At 41.3% G+C, this 19,176-nt stretch overlaps 1 protein-coding gene across 1 annotated transcript in view; it reads right to left on the bottom strand.

Annotated features, from left to right (window-relative positions):
• Positions 1 to 19,176, bottom strand: part of CDC42SE2 (CDC42 small effector 2) — an 86,471-nt gene that overhangs the window by 32,314 nt on the left and 34,981 nt on the right. Inside the window, exon 2 of the mRNA XM_077344479.1 lies at positions 4,559 to 4,851. Within this exon, the coding sequence (XP_077200594.1) occupies positions 4,559 to 4,612 (54 nt within the window). The 5' untranslated portion in view covers positions 4,613 to 4,851. The remainder of the gene's footprint in view (positions 1 to 4,558; positions 4,852 to 19,176) is intronic.

Below are 19,176 nucleotides of genomic sequence, written 5' to 3'. Positions count from 1 at the left end.
AATCAAAAGCAGTTTATATCAACTTTTAACAGTGCCAGTCATGAATTATTCCCAGCTTCAATGCTACTTAACTTTTGCCCAGCAGGGCTTCTGACTGAAATGTTGAAGAGTTACTAGTAAAGTTATGGGTAACCTCCCTTCCTGACATTACTCTTCATCCTTTGGAACTAAAATTGCCAGGCCTCCCACTATGGTGGAGCATGGGTTTCACCAGAACAAGTCATGTAAGACCAATCTTATCTCTTTTTTCATGAAAGGGACTACCTTGCTGGATCAAGAGAATGCTGTGGCCATAGTTTATCTGGATTTCAGTATAGCGTTTGATAAGGTTCCACGTGATATTCTTGTTGACAAGTTGGTAAAATATGGTATGGATCCTAATTCTGTCAGATGGATCGATAAACTGGTTGACAAATCATACCCAAAGGGTGCTTTGTTAATGTTTCAGCATCTTCTTGGAGAAGAGTGACAAGTGGAGTGCCCCAGAGATCTGTCCTGGGACCTGTGTTGTTCAACATATTTATAAATGATTTGAATGAGCGATTATTAAATCTGCAGGTGCTACTAAACTGGGCAGTAAACACAACAGAAGACAGAATTAGAATACAGGATGATCTTGATAGGCTCGAGAAGTGGGCAAAACTAAATAAAATGAAATTCAATAGGGACAAATGTAAAGTTCTGCATTAGGTAGAAAAAACCATAATCACCAATATAGGATGGGGGAGACTTGTCTTGGCGGTAGCATGTGCGAAAAGGATCTAGGAGTCTTAGTAGACCATACATTGAACATGTGTCAGCAGTGTGACTCGGTGGTTAAAAAGGCAAATGGGATTTGGGGCTATATCAAACAAAGTATTGTGTCCAGATCACAGGAAGTGCTCTGGTTTGGCCTAACTTGGAGTACTGTGTTCAGTTTTGAGCACCACAGTTAAAGAGGAATGTAGACGAACTGGAACATGTCCAGAGGAGGGCAACAAAGCATTTGGAAACCAAGACGTATGAGGAAAGATTGGAGGAGCTTGGTCTATTTTGCTTGGAAAAGAGACAACTGAGAGGGGATTTGATAATCATCTTCAAGTATTTAAAAGGTTGCCATATAGTGGATGGAACAGAGTTATTCTCTCTTGCCCTGGAGGGATGGACCAGAACCAAAAGGATGAAATTAATTCAAAAGAAATTCTGTCTAAACATCTGGAAGAAGTTCCTTACAATTAGAGCGGTTGCTCAGTGGAATAGGCTTCCTCAGGAGGTGGTTGGTTCATTTTAAACAGAGGCTGGATAGCCATCTGATGGATTCTGTGAAGGTTCAAGGGGGTGGTAGGTTACAGTGAATGAGCAATAAGGTTGTGAGTGTCCTGCATTGTGTAGGGGGTAGGACTAGATGACCCAGGAGGTTCCTTCCAACTCTTTTATTCTATGACTAGGAATTAAGCCCGCTGTGGTTGAAATACAGCAGGCGCTAGCTGGGGTATAATGTGGCTGCGGGAGGGTGTTGGACGGGCCCTGGCTTGGAGGGGTGGTGGCTGTTGGTCTGGGCCCCCCTCCTCACCCTGGAGACTCACTGGGTCCCGGGCACGCGGCAGCATGCAGGAGCATAGGTGGGCAGTCGGAGGGCAGGCAGGTCAGGGCAGGCTCCGAAGGGTTCACGTGTCGGTCCAGCAGCAGCGGCTCCGCAGTGGCATTGGCTGAGTCATAGCCGTCATCTTGTCCCCTTCAAGTTGGCGTGGGCGGCGGTCCAGTGGCATTGGCTCCACGGCCGCGGGAGGTGTCAGCGAGATGCTGGGCGAGGAGCGGCTCCACAGCGTTGGGTGAGTCATGGCCGCCATCTTGTCTTCGTTGCATTGTCGTGGTCGGCGGCGGCGGCGAAGTTTTGTCGAAGCGGCAAAGCGTGTTGTAGGAGTGGTGGCGGCAGCGGGGAATTCCGGGCCCAGGCAGGGAATTGGGAGTGTGTAAGTGAGGGGTTTGGGGATGGGAAGGATGCGGGTGACTGGTAGGGACGCTGGGGGTGGGGGTGAGAAGGGCTCGGGTGGCAGGTGGGGGGTAGTACGTCTGCGAGGTGCACTGGTGGGGAAGGGCAGTTGCTGGGCGGAGGGGAAGAAGTTCCCCTGGAGCCCAGCAGCATGGGGCAAAGCTCCAGGCCGGCAGCCATCCGGCAAGGATGCCTGCTCGGGAGGAGTGCAGACTTAGCGGTGGGCCGTTCGGGAGACGGGCCAAGTGGCCAACAGGGAGGCGTGCTTCGCGCCCCTCCCAATTGGCCACTTGGCCCTGGATTGCCACTCTGAGGAGCGAATCAGGAGCCTGCCCTAACTCCTCCCCAACAGCCCTTACTCTTTTATTTAATCCGCTCCGCAGGAGCAGATTAAAGATTCTATTCCATGATTCTATCTTTGCCCATGTGGTGGCAGGCAAAAGTTTGAGTTTACTATTGAATTTCTGGTGATTCCTAGAACTACCTTATGTCACTTTTGGGTAACCACAAAAGCCTACTATAGGTTGCCAGACACACCGCAAGCTCTGAAGACAAACTTAACTGGTCAATTCACAGTTCAAGTGAAATCAACCTGATTGGCTTCTTTTCCCACAAACAGTTCTTTACAAAAAATCCTTTTAGAAGAATGCCCACAGATCTGCAAGATTTCCACCACCCTATAGGTGGGAATACAGGCTGTGTCACAAAAATATGTGCAATGGTTATAGTTATTTCAAATGAAGGTATTATCCAGAACAATTAAGGTCAATTGGGGTTTACTATTAACAATAGGAAATGCTCTGCACCTTTATGATGTGATTGTAAGTTAACAGTACTATATACAGAACTAAGTTTTATCATCAGCTGTGTGGCATTCTTGTTTTTCTAAAAGTGTTATAAGCACTTAAAAAAGACAGGCTTATATTAGAAGGATCACATTTTGCTGCTGAGAAAGTGTTTTTAAATGCTGTGAATCTTGAGTATGTGTTCAATCAATCAGGTGCTGATTCTCCAGAAACCTGAAGAGGTACAATCCAAAGATCACTTTTTGTGTACATTCAATTTCCACATATGCCTAGTTGGATACAGGGCACTATTTTTATTCCTCTTTGCAGAATAATCAAAGTCACATTATTTTACAGTAACATTAGTGTAAGAGAGCTTTCAGGAAGTATCCTAAATCTAGCTGCCTAGACATGCCATCATACTTTCCAGTATCCACTTTAAATATTTTTTTGCAGTTCTAGTCCTAATTTTGCCTTCTATATCCTTTCCCCAAAGTGTGCTGTAAGTACCGAAAAGCTTCCAGTGTTCCATCTGGTTTGAACACTGAATTGAACCGATAACAATTCCTCCTTTTTTGCATTGAACAGATTAGTAATGGTATTTGATGTGGCATTCTAAATCTACATACTGTCAAGTATTTTTCAGACTATGTAATCTGTAGTCATACAAATCTATCTTCCCCATCTACCCCTGTTGCTATGACAGATGGGGTGTACAGCTACTGTCAGCTTGCAATTAAGCAGATTCATTTGGCTGTACAACATGCTCTATACACAGTTAACACTCTTAATTAGATGTCCCATCTTGTTGATTATCTTTGATTTACAGTATGTAATCTGCCTTGGGTTTGATGGTACTTCTGTACTTTCCTGAAAACCTCAAGGCCACTACTGTCACAACAGACTACTGGAATCCTAGAATGCATTAAAAGCTACAAGTTCTGTGGCACTAAGGTGGTTTTATGTTTAACCATGATTAATGGTCTAGAACAGTGATTCTCAACAAGGGTTCTAGGGAACACTGGGGTTACGCAAGAGCTCCCTAGGGGTTATGCGGCCTTTCCTAGAAGTTGAGATGGTTGCTGACATCCCAAGATGTCACTGGAGCCCATTTCCCCTGCTGCTCTACAAGCCTAGTCTCTTTCTCCACAATGGAAATGGTAAATTGGTTGAGGCTGGGCTGAAGTCCCAGGGTATTCGATTGGGTCTTCCCTCCCCCTGGTTTCCTGGGCTTGGTGTTAGACTAGATCCAGATGATAACTATCTATCCCTGATTTCCATCAAGAACATTGTTATGACAATGCTATAAGCCACAGTTATGAGTCACTGATGAAGGGGTTTTATATTGTATTATCGCCAACTTAACTGTATTTTTCTAGGGAATTAATGATTGTATTATGGGGTGTTTTAAATTGGTGTTTTATTCTGAACCGCTGCAAGCCGGCTTGTTGGAAGTGGCGGTATATAAATCTAATCTACCTAATATAAATAAAATAAAATAGATAAATGATTGGCTGGCTCCAATATTTTACTTCTGCACCCACTTCTCTGAAGGAGCATGCCACCACTTCTGGGCTCCCATGAAGCTTGAAAAATATTTCAGGGGTTCTTCCATGGTCAGAAGGTTGACAAAGGCTGGTCTAATACACTGAGGACAGTGTTGTGTCCAGTGGTCTGACTACTTCCAGCTTCCTCAAGTTAACACAAATTATTCAGGAAAAAAAATCTGTTAAAATCAATTAATTGCACTGAATATAATGAACTCAATTAATTAGAGAACAATGCTAAGATTTATACTTACAGGCTGAGGCTGTTCTGCAATACAGCAGTTGAAACACAACCAGAACTCACTCATGGTTAACAGTTCAAAGTGCAAACCTCAGCGCAAAGCTCCAAATCTGTGTGACGGTAGCAATTCCAAGCACTTAGATCAAATGTACTGTGGTCCAACTGAAGGCAGAATTTCTTCTGTTCTGCTTTTCCTTCCACAACACAATATAGATGGGTGCAAAAGAAGTAGTCTTGACTCAAGGTATTGTCCACAGCATCATAAAAATGTGAGGTTTGTCCAGTTCTTGGACTGTACACAGTAACCTGGACAAAAAGAAAAAGGCAAAAAATCTGTCAGATTAGTTAAAATCCTGTTGCTAAAAGTTAATAAAGCAGTTTCCAAGGAGTAACTCCATGTACAGAATAATTTGTTTGACGCTATTCTACATAGAAGAACTGAAAGTGAACCCCTCCTTTTTTTCCTGTTGCAAAGCCAGCAAACAAATAATAATTTAAAAAGCTCAGCACAAAACCATCCAGATGCCACCTTCCTGCTCTCTTTTCCTATAAACATTAGGAATTTAGAAATGCTTATAAGAAGACCTTCTATATGAATGTTTTCTACCTGGCAATGCAAAATAAAATGCTTGGTACAAAGCCCCTTAAAAGTAGGTCTTGTTTCTTAATGTCATCATTCCTGCAGGGTACCCGCTCCACATCTCTACTGTCTGTAAACCTCAAGCCAGTTAAAGTGACCCAGTCTCATTTAATAGCCTCATTCCACAGACATGGTAGTTTTCTGACTGATGTGCTACCAGCACAGTTTGCTTCTGTTATCCTGCTGTTTTAAGTAACATTATTTTCAGAAAAGAAAAGAAATGCCTTAAGTACATCTGATTACCTTAAAAGGTTTTAAGCTCCTGCAGTGGAAAAACTGACACACAAGACTCTTTCATGAAACTGAAGGATTAGTTAAATCTCTAACCTGAACGGTTATATTTTGAAAGGGTGATGCAGCAATGCTTGAATGCTTTCACTTTCTTCATCTGGCATACTAACTGCTATTTCAGTACTACCTTGTAAACCACGGTCAAACTATATTACAAAGACAGGTGGATAAAGAACGCTAACATGCAAAATTAGGATCCATTTGTGACATTTATATAACATTATTAATCTAACTAAAGAATTCTCAAGTGGAAGGGGTTTCTCCACAAGGAGGTTACAAACTGTTATTACTAACATTATAAGGAGGTTTTTTTTAACCACATGAATTAGGGCAAAAATGAAGGAAGTTGAGGGAGGAGGGAAGGGAGGAGGGAGAATACAAACTTTCTACTCAGCCTCCTAGAATCATAGAATAATAGAGTTGGAGGGGACCTCATGGGTCATCTAGCCCAACCCCCTGCACTATGCAGGACACTCACATCCCTATCGCTCATCCACTGTAACCCCCCCCCTTGAACCTTCACAGAATCAGCCTCTCCGTCAGATGGCTATCTAGCCTCTGTTTAAAAATTTCCAAAGTTGGAGAACCCACCACCTCCCAAGGAAGCCTGTTCCACTGAGAAACCACTATGTCTTCCGGATGTTTAGACGGAGTTTCTTTTGAATTAATTTCATCCCATTGGTTCTGGTCCATCCCTCTGGGGCAAGAGAGAACAACTCTGCTCCAGCCTTTTAAATATTTGAAGATGGTTATCAGATCCCCTCTCAGTTGTCTCCTCTCCAGGCTAAACAGACCAAGCTCCCCCAACCTTTCTTCATACGTCTTGGTCTCCAAACCCCTCACCATCTTTGTTGCCCTCCTCTGGACACGCTCCAGTTTGTCTACATCCCTCTTCAACTGGGGTGCCCAAAACTGAACACAGTACTCCAAGTGAGGCCAGACCAGAGCAGAGTAAAGCGGTACCATCACCTCCTGTGATCTGGATACAATACTCTGTTTGATACAGCCCCCAATCCCATTTGCCTTTTTAGCCACCGAGTCACACTGTTGACTCATGTTCAATGTATGGTCTACTAAGACCTATTTGAAGAGTGGGGATCATTTGCATTTTTAAAAATTAACTTTTATTGTTTATGAAATTCAATATATTAAGAAGCTTATATGCAGGAAGCTGCAACTTGAAAATTCAGGTTTTAGGACAACAAAAGTGCTAGTAGATATTAGAATCAGGGAAAGGGAAGGATAATAAAACAATATAAGCAAACTTTTTAAAATGTACCACAAATATCTATAGGTCTATAGGCAAAGGTAAAGGTATCCCCTGTGCAAGCACCGAGTCATGTCTTACCCTTGGGGTGATGCCCTCCAGAGACTCAACACCGGGTGGTTTGCCATTCCCTTCCCCAGTCATTACCGTTTTACCCCCCAGCAGCAGGCTGGGTACTCATTTTACCAACCTCGGAAGGATGGAACGCTGAGTCGACCTTGAGCCGAATGCTGGGATCAAACTCCCAGCCTCATGGTCAGAGCTTCAGACAGCATGTCGGGTGCCTTACCACCCTGTGCCACAAGAGGCTCTAGTTTAATAAGTCTATATAAAGTTCAAAACCAGGAGATTGCACAATTCACTGGAATTCCTTTTTATTCAATGTTAAATTCTAAAGGGTCCTAATTAAGGGTGCCATTCTGGTCTCAGAAATACCTGGAGATTTGGCGGTGTACTGGGAGAGTGGGATTAAGGGATGTGAGGGACCTGAGTCGGGTAGAATGCCATGCAGTCCACCATCCAAAGCAACCATTTTTCTCCAGATGAGGTGAAAAATGTTTTAAGTAAATAAGTAATTTTAAAAGTGATTTATAGACTCTGGGAGTTTTCTAGGTCCCTACCTGGGGGTTAGCAGCCCTAGCTAGTTTTTCTGTTTTCTGTTTTCTGTTAAGCTGCTATTAAGTTTAATATCTGAGTTGCAATTTTTTAAAAGAAATTCATGATTTTTCAAGGTATGCATAAATAAATATTATTTTAGCATTGACTCAAAAGTGAAAGAATACTCATCAGATTTGGTCAGTTATACAATTTATGCCCAATTCAAGGTCACAGGGTTCCTGCTTCTCATCCATGATGCTGACTGGACAGCCCTTGGGTTCATCACAAAGTTAATTCTTTCTGCAGCTTGAAGCAATTTGTCAAGTGTCTAAACAACTCTTAATGACTATTTAAAACCCCAGGAAAATAAGGAGTGCAGAGCTTATGTTTGACCAGTTAACCATGCAAGAAGCCCCCAAAGAATATAGCATATGGAGAGAGAAAGAAGGTGCCCGGATTAATAGCTCCACTTAAACCAGGGAACACATAGAATTAATACTTTATTTTCCTTAAATTTGCACACTGTCATCCCACATCTTTTTTGTAATAGAACTCATTGCAAAATTTGCACTCATTTTACTCAAAAGATTGTGTAATTGCTTACTTAAATGCTTCCTTAGAAAAGGGCTTCATGACCAAATCAGATTAGTTCAAGTCTGAGTTCTCTCACATCACCACAGAGAATGAGTGTTTCAGTCTTTCAGTGTGGCTCATTTTTTGATCCAGGATCAATCATCCCACTGATAGAAGAGGGACTTCCACCACAATTAAGAGAGATTCCATGTTAAGATACAGTGTGGGTTTGGACCACATAAATATAGTCCATGGCAGTTAAAATGTAGAGAAATATCCTTAAATTTCATTGTTTTTCTTCCGGCTGGGCTGTACTTTTGGGATGTATCCAAGATACATGGGGATATTGGTCCTTATACAGTTTTCTTACTCTATCTCTATTTTTATTAATTCATTAAAACACTGATATCTCATCTTTTCTCTTTGTTCAAGACAGTTATGTTCTCCCCTCGATAAAGAAGCATTTTGGTCACTGTATCAGTAGCTACCAATCTTTTAGCAAAACGTGCTATAGGTCCAGCATCTCTGCTGCCTGTGCAGTTACAGCCAGTCCAATACAATAATAGGCTTCCAGTCTAGGATCTGGCAAATCCCTACACTGCCATGGAAGTAGGGTTGCCAGCCTCCAGGTGAGTCCTGGAGATCACCCAAAATTACAGCTGATCTCCAGCAAACATAGATGAGTTCTCTTTGAGAAAATGGCTGCTATGGAAGGTGGGAGGCCTCTGCGGCATTGTATTCTCCTGAACTCTCAGCTTAACCTAACTTACAGATTTGTTATGAGAATAAAATGGGGAAGGAGGAATGTATGCAACTCTGAGCTCCTTGGAAGAAGAGTAAGAGAATAATATACTAATCAAAATACCGATAGATCTAACCTCTGTTTAATTTTGTGGACCCCACCCTCAGCATTTTGCTCCTAGTGATTATAAACCCTAACAACAGTCATATCATAAGAGGAAGCTCAAGAAAGCCATACGCAAGGCAGTGTTCCTTCCTAAGAAAATTCTGATTACATACCAATTGTGAAAGATTGCCTGTTTTATTGGACGGATTACAAACAAGCTGAAACTTTGTGTCTGAGATAAAACCAAACAGCAACTGAATATCACAGTCAAGAGACCAAGTTCTAAAATGCCTCTCTTTGAAGAACTCAGCATGAAAGTTAGAAAAAACTCTCCTCCTCCTTGTTCTTTGCCTGCCACATACATCCCTGCTTTAAATTTTAAAATATGGTACCAAGCTGCCAACATTTTGCTGTTTATCTGTTCCTACAAAAGTCTCCCTATCCGCTTCATAGCGCTTTTCTCTGACGGAGGCTCTAAGCCTTTAATAACTAGAACTCAAAGTACTGTCTGTCTGCTTGAAATTCTGCACCACAAAAGTAATGGAGAAGTCTGAACTTGTAGCTTTTGAATGATTACAGGGCTGCCTTCCCCTTTCTACTGGCTATGCTTCTTTCTCTTTGGCATTAGCTGGATTCCCAGAAATGTAGCAGTTGAAGCTAGCATGCAGAGACAGCAGAAAGAAGAATGTTGAGATCTCAGGTTGCTTTCAAAAGATAGAAAACCAGTATTCTAAGAAGTGTAAACCTGAACTACAGGACACAATTCTAATTTAGGGGAACAACAAAAGGAGGGATGTGCTCTAAGGCAGAGGAGGGGGGCAGTGTATATTCTTTAAAGAAAATCTTCTGACAAGCTGGTACATTCCAGTGTCAGCATCCATGTCTGAATTCTCCATCATTTTCTTTTAAAGGACTAACATGAGTGATCTTTCAGCAAACCATATTAGTTCTTATCCCAGGAAGTTAAAAAAAAAAAGTCCAAAGCAATCTTTTTACAGTCCCAAATGGCACAATCATTAATAGCCGGGTGGGCTATGTCAGAGAATTTCACTTTATTGGAAAATATGATCACTGCGCAAATGCAGGATTGCCAAGTGCCTTTGTAACTAAGGAGCTACATGTGCAATGAGGCCTTTCAAAAATGGAAAATCTGCTAAAGTCCTAAAACTAGTTTTAAAAAGCAGCTACCAAATTAAATTAAACAAATTTGTTTTTGCCTGCATGGAACTATATAAAAAGACATCTATACACATCCATCCTAATATGGGGGACAGAACATGGTAAGCCAGAAGTGTTAAGAACAAGAAGCGTTTAATGCAGCACTTTGAGACATACTATTTTATGCACATGGCAGTACTTGCCTTGTCTAGACTTCAGACTGATGAACGTCCACTTGACTAGATTACTGTCTTCAATAAGCATAGTTGCAGACAGCTGTTTTTTAATTGGATTTGTTTACTGTTATATGATATCACAATGGAATTACAAGTAAAGAAAAGAATCTTACATATGATTTATGGTCACCACAAAAGGGAGAAATGTCCTTATCTTCGTCATTCCCATTGCTATGCAAATGGTGAGGAAGGGATTATTATCCCGATTTTATAGAGCATAGAAGCCCTCTGGCACCTTCCTCTAGTCTGCTTTTAAAAACTGGCCTTCAATTTTGCCTGGCTCCTGTGGCTTGTAACTGAGAATGGATTTATTATCAAAGAAGAGAAAAGGGTAGAGAAATTTGCAAATGTTTTGCAATGGTGGACAATAAAAAATAGTTTAATTCTAGGCTTATTCATTTCCTCTGGTATTTCAGCTAAGTGCAGAACTGAAGACTTTATGAGACCTTTTCTGGCCTTACTTGGAAACAGTTTCCATACATGTTTAAAAGGATCTCAAAGGTCAGCTGGCAGGCTCACATTTGAGCAGAGGTCACATGGAAACTCTGTATGCAAATTGGCAACTCCACACAGTGCTTGCATATCACATTTTTATCCTTCCCTTTCTCCAAAACTCTGAGGTTTTGTAGCCCTGACCTGGGTCAAATATGCAGGGGGCTTTTTATCCAATTCCAGCCCAAATAAATCTCTCCCATCTACAGTGAATTCGATTTCCATTTTGATTTTGGATGCTTTAAATTTCCCCCCTGCAATATGCATGATGGATTCACAGTGACGGTACCTCCCCCCCCCCATAATATCCAGGAGTGGATATAAGTTGCGATATTTGAAAAGCTGCCATCAGTAAGTGCTTTTTGCTTTTTGCAAATTAAGTTCCTGCTCCAAAGCAGTCTTCCCTGATTGGCCAGGGTATCAGTTCAAAGACTTCCTGGTTCCAGGTTGCAAGGTTTTCCTCCCTGTTTTAAAGTGACTGCACTCCAGAAGTCCACACTTCTCTCAGCAGAGATTTGCCTCGTTCCCTGAGAGGCTGCTGCTGTCTTGGGAGTCAAAAGTGAAGGAATAAAGCAATAATGCCAGCTGGACTTCACCCCATCCGTACCCCTCGACAGTTCAGGAAAGATAGTTCAGCTTCATGACCAGCGCTTCCCTCCCCTCCCTGAGCTTCCCCAATCAAGTGCAAAAAGCTTTCTGTTTCAATGGGGGGGGGGAGAGAGAGATCCAGGTTCAAATAGATCTGAATTCAGCAGGATCGACAGCGGGGGGAGGGGAAGTAAATGCAGAATCAGTCCTGGATAGCCCAGGTACACTCGATCTCATCATACCTTGGAAGTCAAGCAGGGTCGGTCTTGGTTCATATTTGGATGGGCACTTGAGGCCACTATGCCTGGAAGAACTGAAATATCATATGGGCCTCCCCTGCTGAGATTGGGCACTCCTATTTTCTACTATTATATGCTGCACAAAATCCTACAAGCTAGGCTCCAGCAATATGTGGACCGATAACTTCCAGAAGTACAGGCAGGATTTCGAAGAGGCAGAGGAACTAGAGATCAAATTGCCAACATACGCTGGATCATGGAGAAAGCTAGGGAGTTCCAGAAGAACATCTACTTCTGCTTCATTAACTATGCTAAAGCCTTTGATTGTGTGGAGCACAACAAATTGTAGCAAGTTCTTAAAGATGGGAATACAAGAGCATCTTATTTGTCTCTTGAGAAACCTATATGCAGGTCAAGAAGTAACATGGAGAACCGGGCATGGAATCACTGACTGGTTCAAAATTGAGAAAGGAGTTCGGTAAGGCTGTATACTGTCGCCTTGCCTATTTAACTTGTATGCGGAGCACATCATGAGAAAGGCAGGGTTAGATGAGTCACAAATTGGGATCAAGATTGCAGGGAGAAATATCAACAACCTCAGATATGCAGATGATACCACTCTAATGGCAGAAAGCGAAGAGGAACTAAAGCGCCTCTTGATGCGGGTGAAGGAGGAGAGTGCAAAAGTTGGCTTGAAACTCAACATCAAGAAAACGAAGATCATGGCATCCGGCTCTCTCAAATCCTGGCAAATAGATGGGGAAGAAATGGAGGCAGTGACATATTTTATTTTCCTGGGCTCCAAGATCACTGCAGATGGGGACTGCAGCAAAGAAATTAAAAGTCACTTGCTCCTGGGGAGGAAAGCTATGGCAAGTCTAGACAGCATCCTAAAAAGCAGAGATATCACCCTGCCAACAAAAGTACTTCTAGTCAAGGCTATGTTATTCCCAGTTGCAATGTATGGCTGTGAAAGTAGGACCATAAGGAAGGCCAAGCGTCAAAGAATTGAGGCTTTTGAACTCTGGTGTTGGAGAAGACTCTTGCAAGTCCCTTGGACGGCACGGCAAACAAACCAGTCAGTCCTAGAGGAGATCAGCCCGGACTGCTCCTTAGAAGGCCAGATCCTGAAGATGAAACTCAAATACTTTGGCCACTTCATGAGAAAGAAGGACTCCCTGGAGAAGAGCCTAATACTGGGAGCGATTGAGGGCAAAAGAAGAAGGGGACGACAGAGAATGAGGTGGCTGGATGGAGTCACTGAAGCAGTAGGTGCAAACTTAAATGGACTCCGGGGAATGGTAGAGGACAGGAAGGCCTGGAGGATCATTGTCCATCGGGTCACGATGGGTCGGACACGACTTCGCACCTAACAACAACAACAACAACAACAACAACAACAACAACAACAACAACAACAACAACAACACTTCTACTGGTTTTTATTGTATTTTAATATATTCAGTGTTTTATTGGAATTATGTATTAATACTGTTTTATTATACGCTATTGAAAGCCTCCCCAAGATGCCTGGTGCCATAAGGGCAGCCATTAATACAAATGCATACATACAAGACCTCCAAGGAAAACTAGTCAAGATATGGAGGCAGGCAATGGCAAACCCCCTACGTCTCTTGTCTGACTGCCATACAATCCTACAATCATAGGATCTGCTGGCTACACTATCCCAACACCATGCGATAGATCTGAAGTTTTATGGTATCTCACATTTATGCTTTCCAATTTAGACCACATTTGCTTTAAACAAAGATAATATTAACAAATATGTTGTATCTCAACTTCACCACACCACCTAAATCAAAACCCTTTAATAAATTATCACAAAGCAGAAAGAAAAATTACTGTTGGAAATCATCATCATCATCATCCATAAATCTGAAGCAGGGAAAAGTGAATGCAGTGATGGAGAATTGATTCCCTACTCCTTCATAAGAAGCTTGCTGAGTAATCTTGGGTCAGTCGCAATTCTCCTAGAGCTCCTACCTCACAGACTGTCTGCTGTGGGCGGAGGAGGGGAAGATGAGTGTAAACTGCTTTGAGATTCCTTTGGCTAAAGCAGACTTTCTCAACTTTTTTATCACTGAGAAACTCCTGAAACATTCTTCAGACTTCGAAAAATCCCAGAAGTGGCATGATCAGGCAGAATATGGTTGAGAAGCATAGCTTTGTATAAGCCCACCTGGGACTCATTCCCTTCCCACCCCCTCCTGGCCCATAAATGGCCATTTTGGGTTGGGGGGGGTAGGCAGACATGACCATATATGGTCATATCACCTGATCAAAGTTTAACACACACAAACAAATATATAAATTAATTAACACCCACACATTCAGAAAACTCTTCCAGAGCCGTTAAAAAACCCCAGAGTTTCACAAACTCCTGGTTGAAAAAGCCTGGGTTAATGAAAAGCGGGATTAAAAAAACAACTCTTCTTCAAAATAATCTTAAAGCAGCAGGAGGCCTGTGTTATGAACATAACCACAAATAAGAAATGTAGGGGGAAACAAGCTTTTTGGCTCTAAGGCTCTTGTTGGTCTCTGAATATAAAGACAGCTGAACCATACGTTTGTATAAAATAGTTGCTTTGTAATTAATGACTAAGGGCAGAATCTCCCCTTTTAAGATACTTAACAGACTCACTTCAGGGTCACTTATTTCTTGTCTTCTGGCTGCCTCATTTCTTTGCTGCAAATGCAGACAGGAAATGTGGTAACAGGGCTGCTTGACTATTTTGAGTGGCAGATAAAAGGCACAGAAAACCACAGGAAGAAGAATGGCTGCAGGTGCTAATGCATCATATGAACTTCACTGTGGTAACCTCCCAAGTCTCTTGCCTGTGCTGTTTTTATTTTCCCTATAAGAGGGTGTGCCATGGGGGAAGAGGAAACAGTACATGCAAAACTGTCACCTGGCTTGTGAGAACTATTTCACATAAAAATGACTTTCTGACTGGAAGTAATTTTATTGCAAGCTTTATGCTTATATATTCAGATTAAAAAAGTGATGCAAAGATATAAGCTAGTTTCATCACAAGTAATCGTGGACTGATAGTAGGATCTGGAAGACAAATATATTTCTAGCAAGCACTGCAAACCCACTTTAAAAGTGCCAGCATACCAAATGACACTTTCAGCTAGTGCTGCACCTCTATTTCAGTTGGAAGTGGCCAGATACAAAACTTCTCAAAACAACAGAGAAAGTTCCCTTCGAGCATGCCTCATTGTGAGACAACAAAATACTGAGTTCACTATATTTGGTGACAGTTTACATTTTTGCATCCCTGAATGTATGTAGACTGAAAATTCATATAGACTGCAACAGTTTATTATAAACTAACAGTAAAGCCCATTGTACAAAAAATAAAATAGGCTCTAGGCTACTCGGACTCCCTTTCAATGCTTCCCCCAGCCTGCCAAGGAAGGGAGGGGTATTGAAAAGGACTGTGGGCTGCCTTACAGGTGATCATGACGACTGGCTTTCATACCAATGTTATTTTCATTGCAGGTCAAGAAATGTGGGAAGGATTCTGCTCAGACACGTGGTCCCTCTGCTTAGATGGAAAACTTCTATAAAACTTCTAAAGCTTCCTCCATTCTTTCTACTGAAGCCAAGCAACAATCAAGTCCCCTATGACATTGTAAGTTGAGCATAACAGCTCTCCTAGTATTATGAACTATCATTCTACTTCAGGATGGAGAGGAGAAGAGATGACTGGAGAAGGGCTCATGCAAAAAACACCACCAAATACAGTCAATCTTCAGCTGAAATACTGCCTTAATAGTGATCAGAAACAGCTCTATTTACAACTGGATACCTCTGGCCCTTCCATACATAATGAATTCTTTTCCACCTTAATTGTCAAAAAGAATCTGAACATATATATTTCTCACAAAGTACATTATGCTCCTGTTACTCCCATACCACTTCCTTTTGTGGCTAACAGGGCATATGACTATTTAAGGTCTTGCCAGTAACGCAGTTATTTTTGGCTTTTTGTTGCATTGTGAGCATTATAGCACTAGCTGAAGCTGAAGCCTGACTAAAAGGGGAGCTGCACAACCTAAAACAGATTTTACTTTTTCCTGTTTTTTAACCCCAGCATAGCTCAAAAATGATGCAGCCCAATGTGTGCCCAAACAATGTACATGGTATCCACACCATAATTAAAAGACAGTATTTCATATATAAGCATTTCTAATAAAATTAATACTTCAGAGAGAAGCATCCATTAATTCAGACTTGGAGTCAGATTCCATCTTTCTTCTTCTCTATGCTCTCTAAACTTCTTAAAAGTTCCCTTCACTAGTTATTGTGCCTAGTTTACTAGGATTAAATGTCATAGAAACCATCCTTGCCTCTGCATATATGTCCCCATCCCCACACCTGACTTTGGGGTTTTCTAAATAACTGAACAGCACAGTATTTCTTTGTTCGAAAATGTTGTTGGTTTGGGTAAGGTATAGCATGTTAGTGAGAAGATATACTTTCTATTAGGGGTGAAAGACTATGGAAGGCACTGTTTCATACTTCTGGTATTAAACTCATCCTAGACACAAAAGTTCATGCTAGTGTGTTGCATATGAAAGTCCATAGACCCCCGAATATAATTTGTGGTATGAAACTGCCAGTTTGTTTGGGGCTTTTTAAAACTGCAGATGAATGCTGACAAAGTAGCAGCATAAAAATGGGAGCTATTATCTGTTTTTCATGGAAACAGTAAATACAGAATACAAGGCATGCATGACACTCCTCTCTACAACTAAACTGATCTCTGGAAAAGCCTCTACATTGGTGCAATTTGCATAGACGGTAAAAATATGTTGGGCGATTCTGCACCCAATTTAAAAAGTGAGAGTCTTACCGTTTGCAAACACCATATTTTTGGCGTTTTGCATGATGTTGTAAACATCCAGTGTTACAGCAACAACCCGGCAGCTACAGCCTTCATTTTAAAATGCTTGTAGGGTAATTCACAAAACTGGATTCCCCCTAGTAGAATGCGAGCAGCCAGCAAGACACTTGCACAAAACACGTGTGTTACCAAAGTGGCTGAAGTAGCTCCAGTGCCTGCCCTTGAGCCTGCCTCCCTCTCTCTTCACCCAGAATGGGGCTTCTTTTTTTAAAAAAAAACTGCCTGGAGCATTGAATAGACACGCAATCGCCCAGAGTAAAAAATAAACTTTCCCCACCAGTTTGCCCATAAGGCATGCCTCTTCCCCCCCCACAAAAAAATGCCCCCCCGAATTTTTTTTAAAGCTTCAAGGTTCCAGATTGCAAAAGGGATTGCAGTGAAAGGAGCCCTATGTATCCATGAATAAACGCATATGCATTTAAACAAATGTCTCATTAAAAAAAAACAACGGGCATTGTGGTCCCTTTAAAAGTGCGATAAAGGTGATTGGCTGCCTGTCTTGATTGACAGGTGGAAGAGAGGAGCGTATCTAGCGCGTTCCCCTCTTCTGCCATTTCAAGCAGGCACGCAAAATGGCAGGAAGTGCTAGATGGCAGCAGAGGAGCCAGCAGCTGAGGAATTCCGGGAGGCTGATTTTTTTTTAGTGTTACGCCATTAAAAAGCTCAAGGCTTTCTTTTTCCTGTGCGGAATGGCCCTCCCTTTTCACTCTCTGAAACAAGTCAACTGAACCACAATTTCCCACTCGTTCTAGATGTTTTAAATTGTTTTTTTTTTGCTTTGTCAGTTGCTTTGTCGTTTGCTTGTTTGTAACATTTTATGTAGAGTTCAGCTCAGAGCATCAATACAATACCTTTCTTACCAAGAGCCAAGGTGGATTTCAAAAATTACAGTCAATGCAGTAGGAATAATAACACACCATAAGCAACAAAAAAGATAGGTTACAAGATTAGAAAATAATACAATAAGAAAGTCTAATAAAAACTGGATTACGGAAATAAAGTATTAAAGTATCTAGCTTTAATGTCCACCAGACAGTTGTATGAGACTGACAAAACCCAAATAACACCCACAGGTCCCCCTCAGACATCCTTTCCATGGCTTGAACCAGTCTGATCTCTCTGGGGGCCTTAGCTAAGTTACCATTCATGTGATATTGTTGTTATTTAAGACCACTGAAATTGTGTTATTCAGAACCATTGTTAGATTTTTGTTGATGTAGTGACTATGTTATATGTTAGGTCGTTCCATGTATCCCCTCTGAGCCATATGGAAGGGCGGTATATATATAAAAAACTAATAAATAAAGAAACAAGCAAACAAATAAATAAAAATGTTAAGCCACACACAAGTATCAGATGTTCACTAGCTATCTATTAATTCACTGCACCTTTTGTCAGAGTTAAATTTAATATTTAATAAATTCCATAGTAGTCAAAACAACTGTTAAAGCATGCTGCTAGACAACTTTTTGTTAGAAGACACTGGTTTTAAGAAGGAATGAATAATTTGTCCCCCTCTTCCCATTCAGGATTCTCTAAACTCTCCCAGTCACTGGTAGAATTATTTTAGCCCCCTCCGCCATTTTCCTCTTATCAGACACTATGTATTCCAGTGTTACCAGGGTCCAGAATACTGTCATACAGGTTTCTGAAGACAGCAAGAAACATGTAACCCCATCTCCCATGTCTACTGTTATACACAGAACTTTCACACTTTCTTAGACATTGGTATGAATTCTTAGCCACTCCCTGGAGAAAGGACATCTAAGTCAGGGAACAAGATTTCCGGGTAAGCCCTTCTTCAAAGTATAAATAGGCTTGTAGCAGTTTTACACACTTTTTGGCCACAGGCCCATGGTAGTCCAAATTCCCTGAAAAGCCTTCTAACTTAGAAGAGATCATTATATACCCATCCATCACCTCCTCCTTCCAGTGGTTCCTAGAAATTTTGGCTGGGACTCAAGTTTGTATCCCTGACAGGCTGTGTTTGATATTTAAAAAGCCATAATCAAATTTCAGCAAGCTATAGCTGCAATCAACTGAATAATTGCATGCACAGGACATTACACTAGAATTTTCAGTCAACATCAATAGACATGAAGATTTTTTCACAGCATTTGACCTCAATCTGCGACCAATTTCTTAGAAAGGCTACCCGGTTTAATAAAAAGTGCCAACAAGTAAGAGCGGCAGACCCATTCTAGGAGCTCTTATCTAATCTATCTATTTCTAATGAGATAAATAAAACATGATTCCTATTTCCCTGTCTTGAACAGTGTTCAGTCTCAGTCAAACATATTCATGACAGATATATCTTTTCTATGAACACTGCCAGTGTCCTATGGTTACATAAGCCCACTTTAAATCTCTTTCTTAAGACATACTGGCAGCCCAGCATACTAAAAAAAGAAAAGAAAAAAAGGCTGGTCTTCTACAAGTAATATTCAAATCTTTAGACATTGGAACTCTTGCCTGCTTGGCATTGCTACAGAACATAAGCACCATCTTGAGGGGTCTTTGTTCTATATGATCTATGCATTACTGAAACTATTTCTGTAGAAGAGAAATAGTGGAAAAAATATAAGCATTATAAAAATAAAACAGAAAACCAAATCTGCATTAATGCATTAATTATGGCAAATAAAAATACACGTACCATTTTATTTACCTTCTCTACAGCATCTTGCCTATAACTAATGAAGGATACAGTAAAATCTAAGCTTTTACTTTAAGAGCTATCAGTGTGTTTCATCTCCTCACCTCATTTAG

Source organism: Paroedura picta, chromosome 7, assembly GCF_049243985.1.
Source record: "Paroedura picta isolate Pp20150507F chromosome 7, Ppicta_v3.0, whole genome shotgun sequence".
Lineage (NCBI taxonomy): Eukaryota > Metazoa > Chordata > Lepidosauria > Squamata > Gekkonidae > Paroedura > Paroedura picta.
The sequence above is the reverse complement of the archived record's forward strand: the minus strand, read 5'-3'. Positions and strand labels throughout refer to the sequence as shown.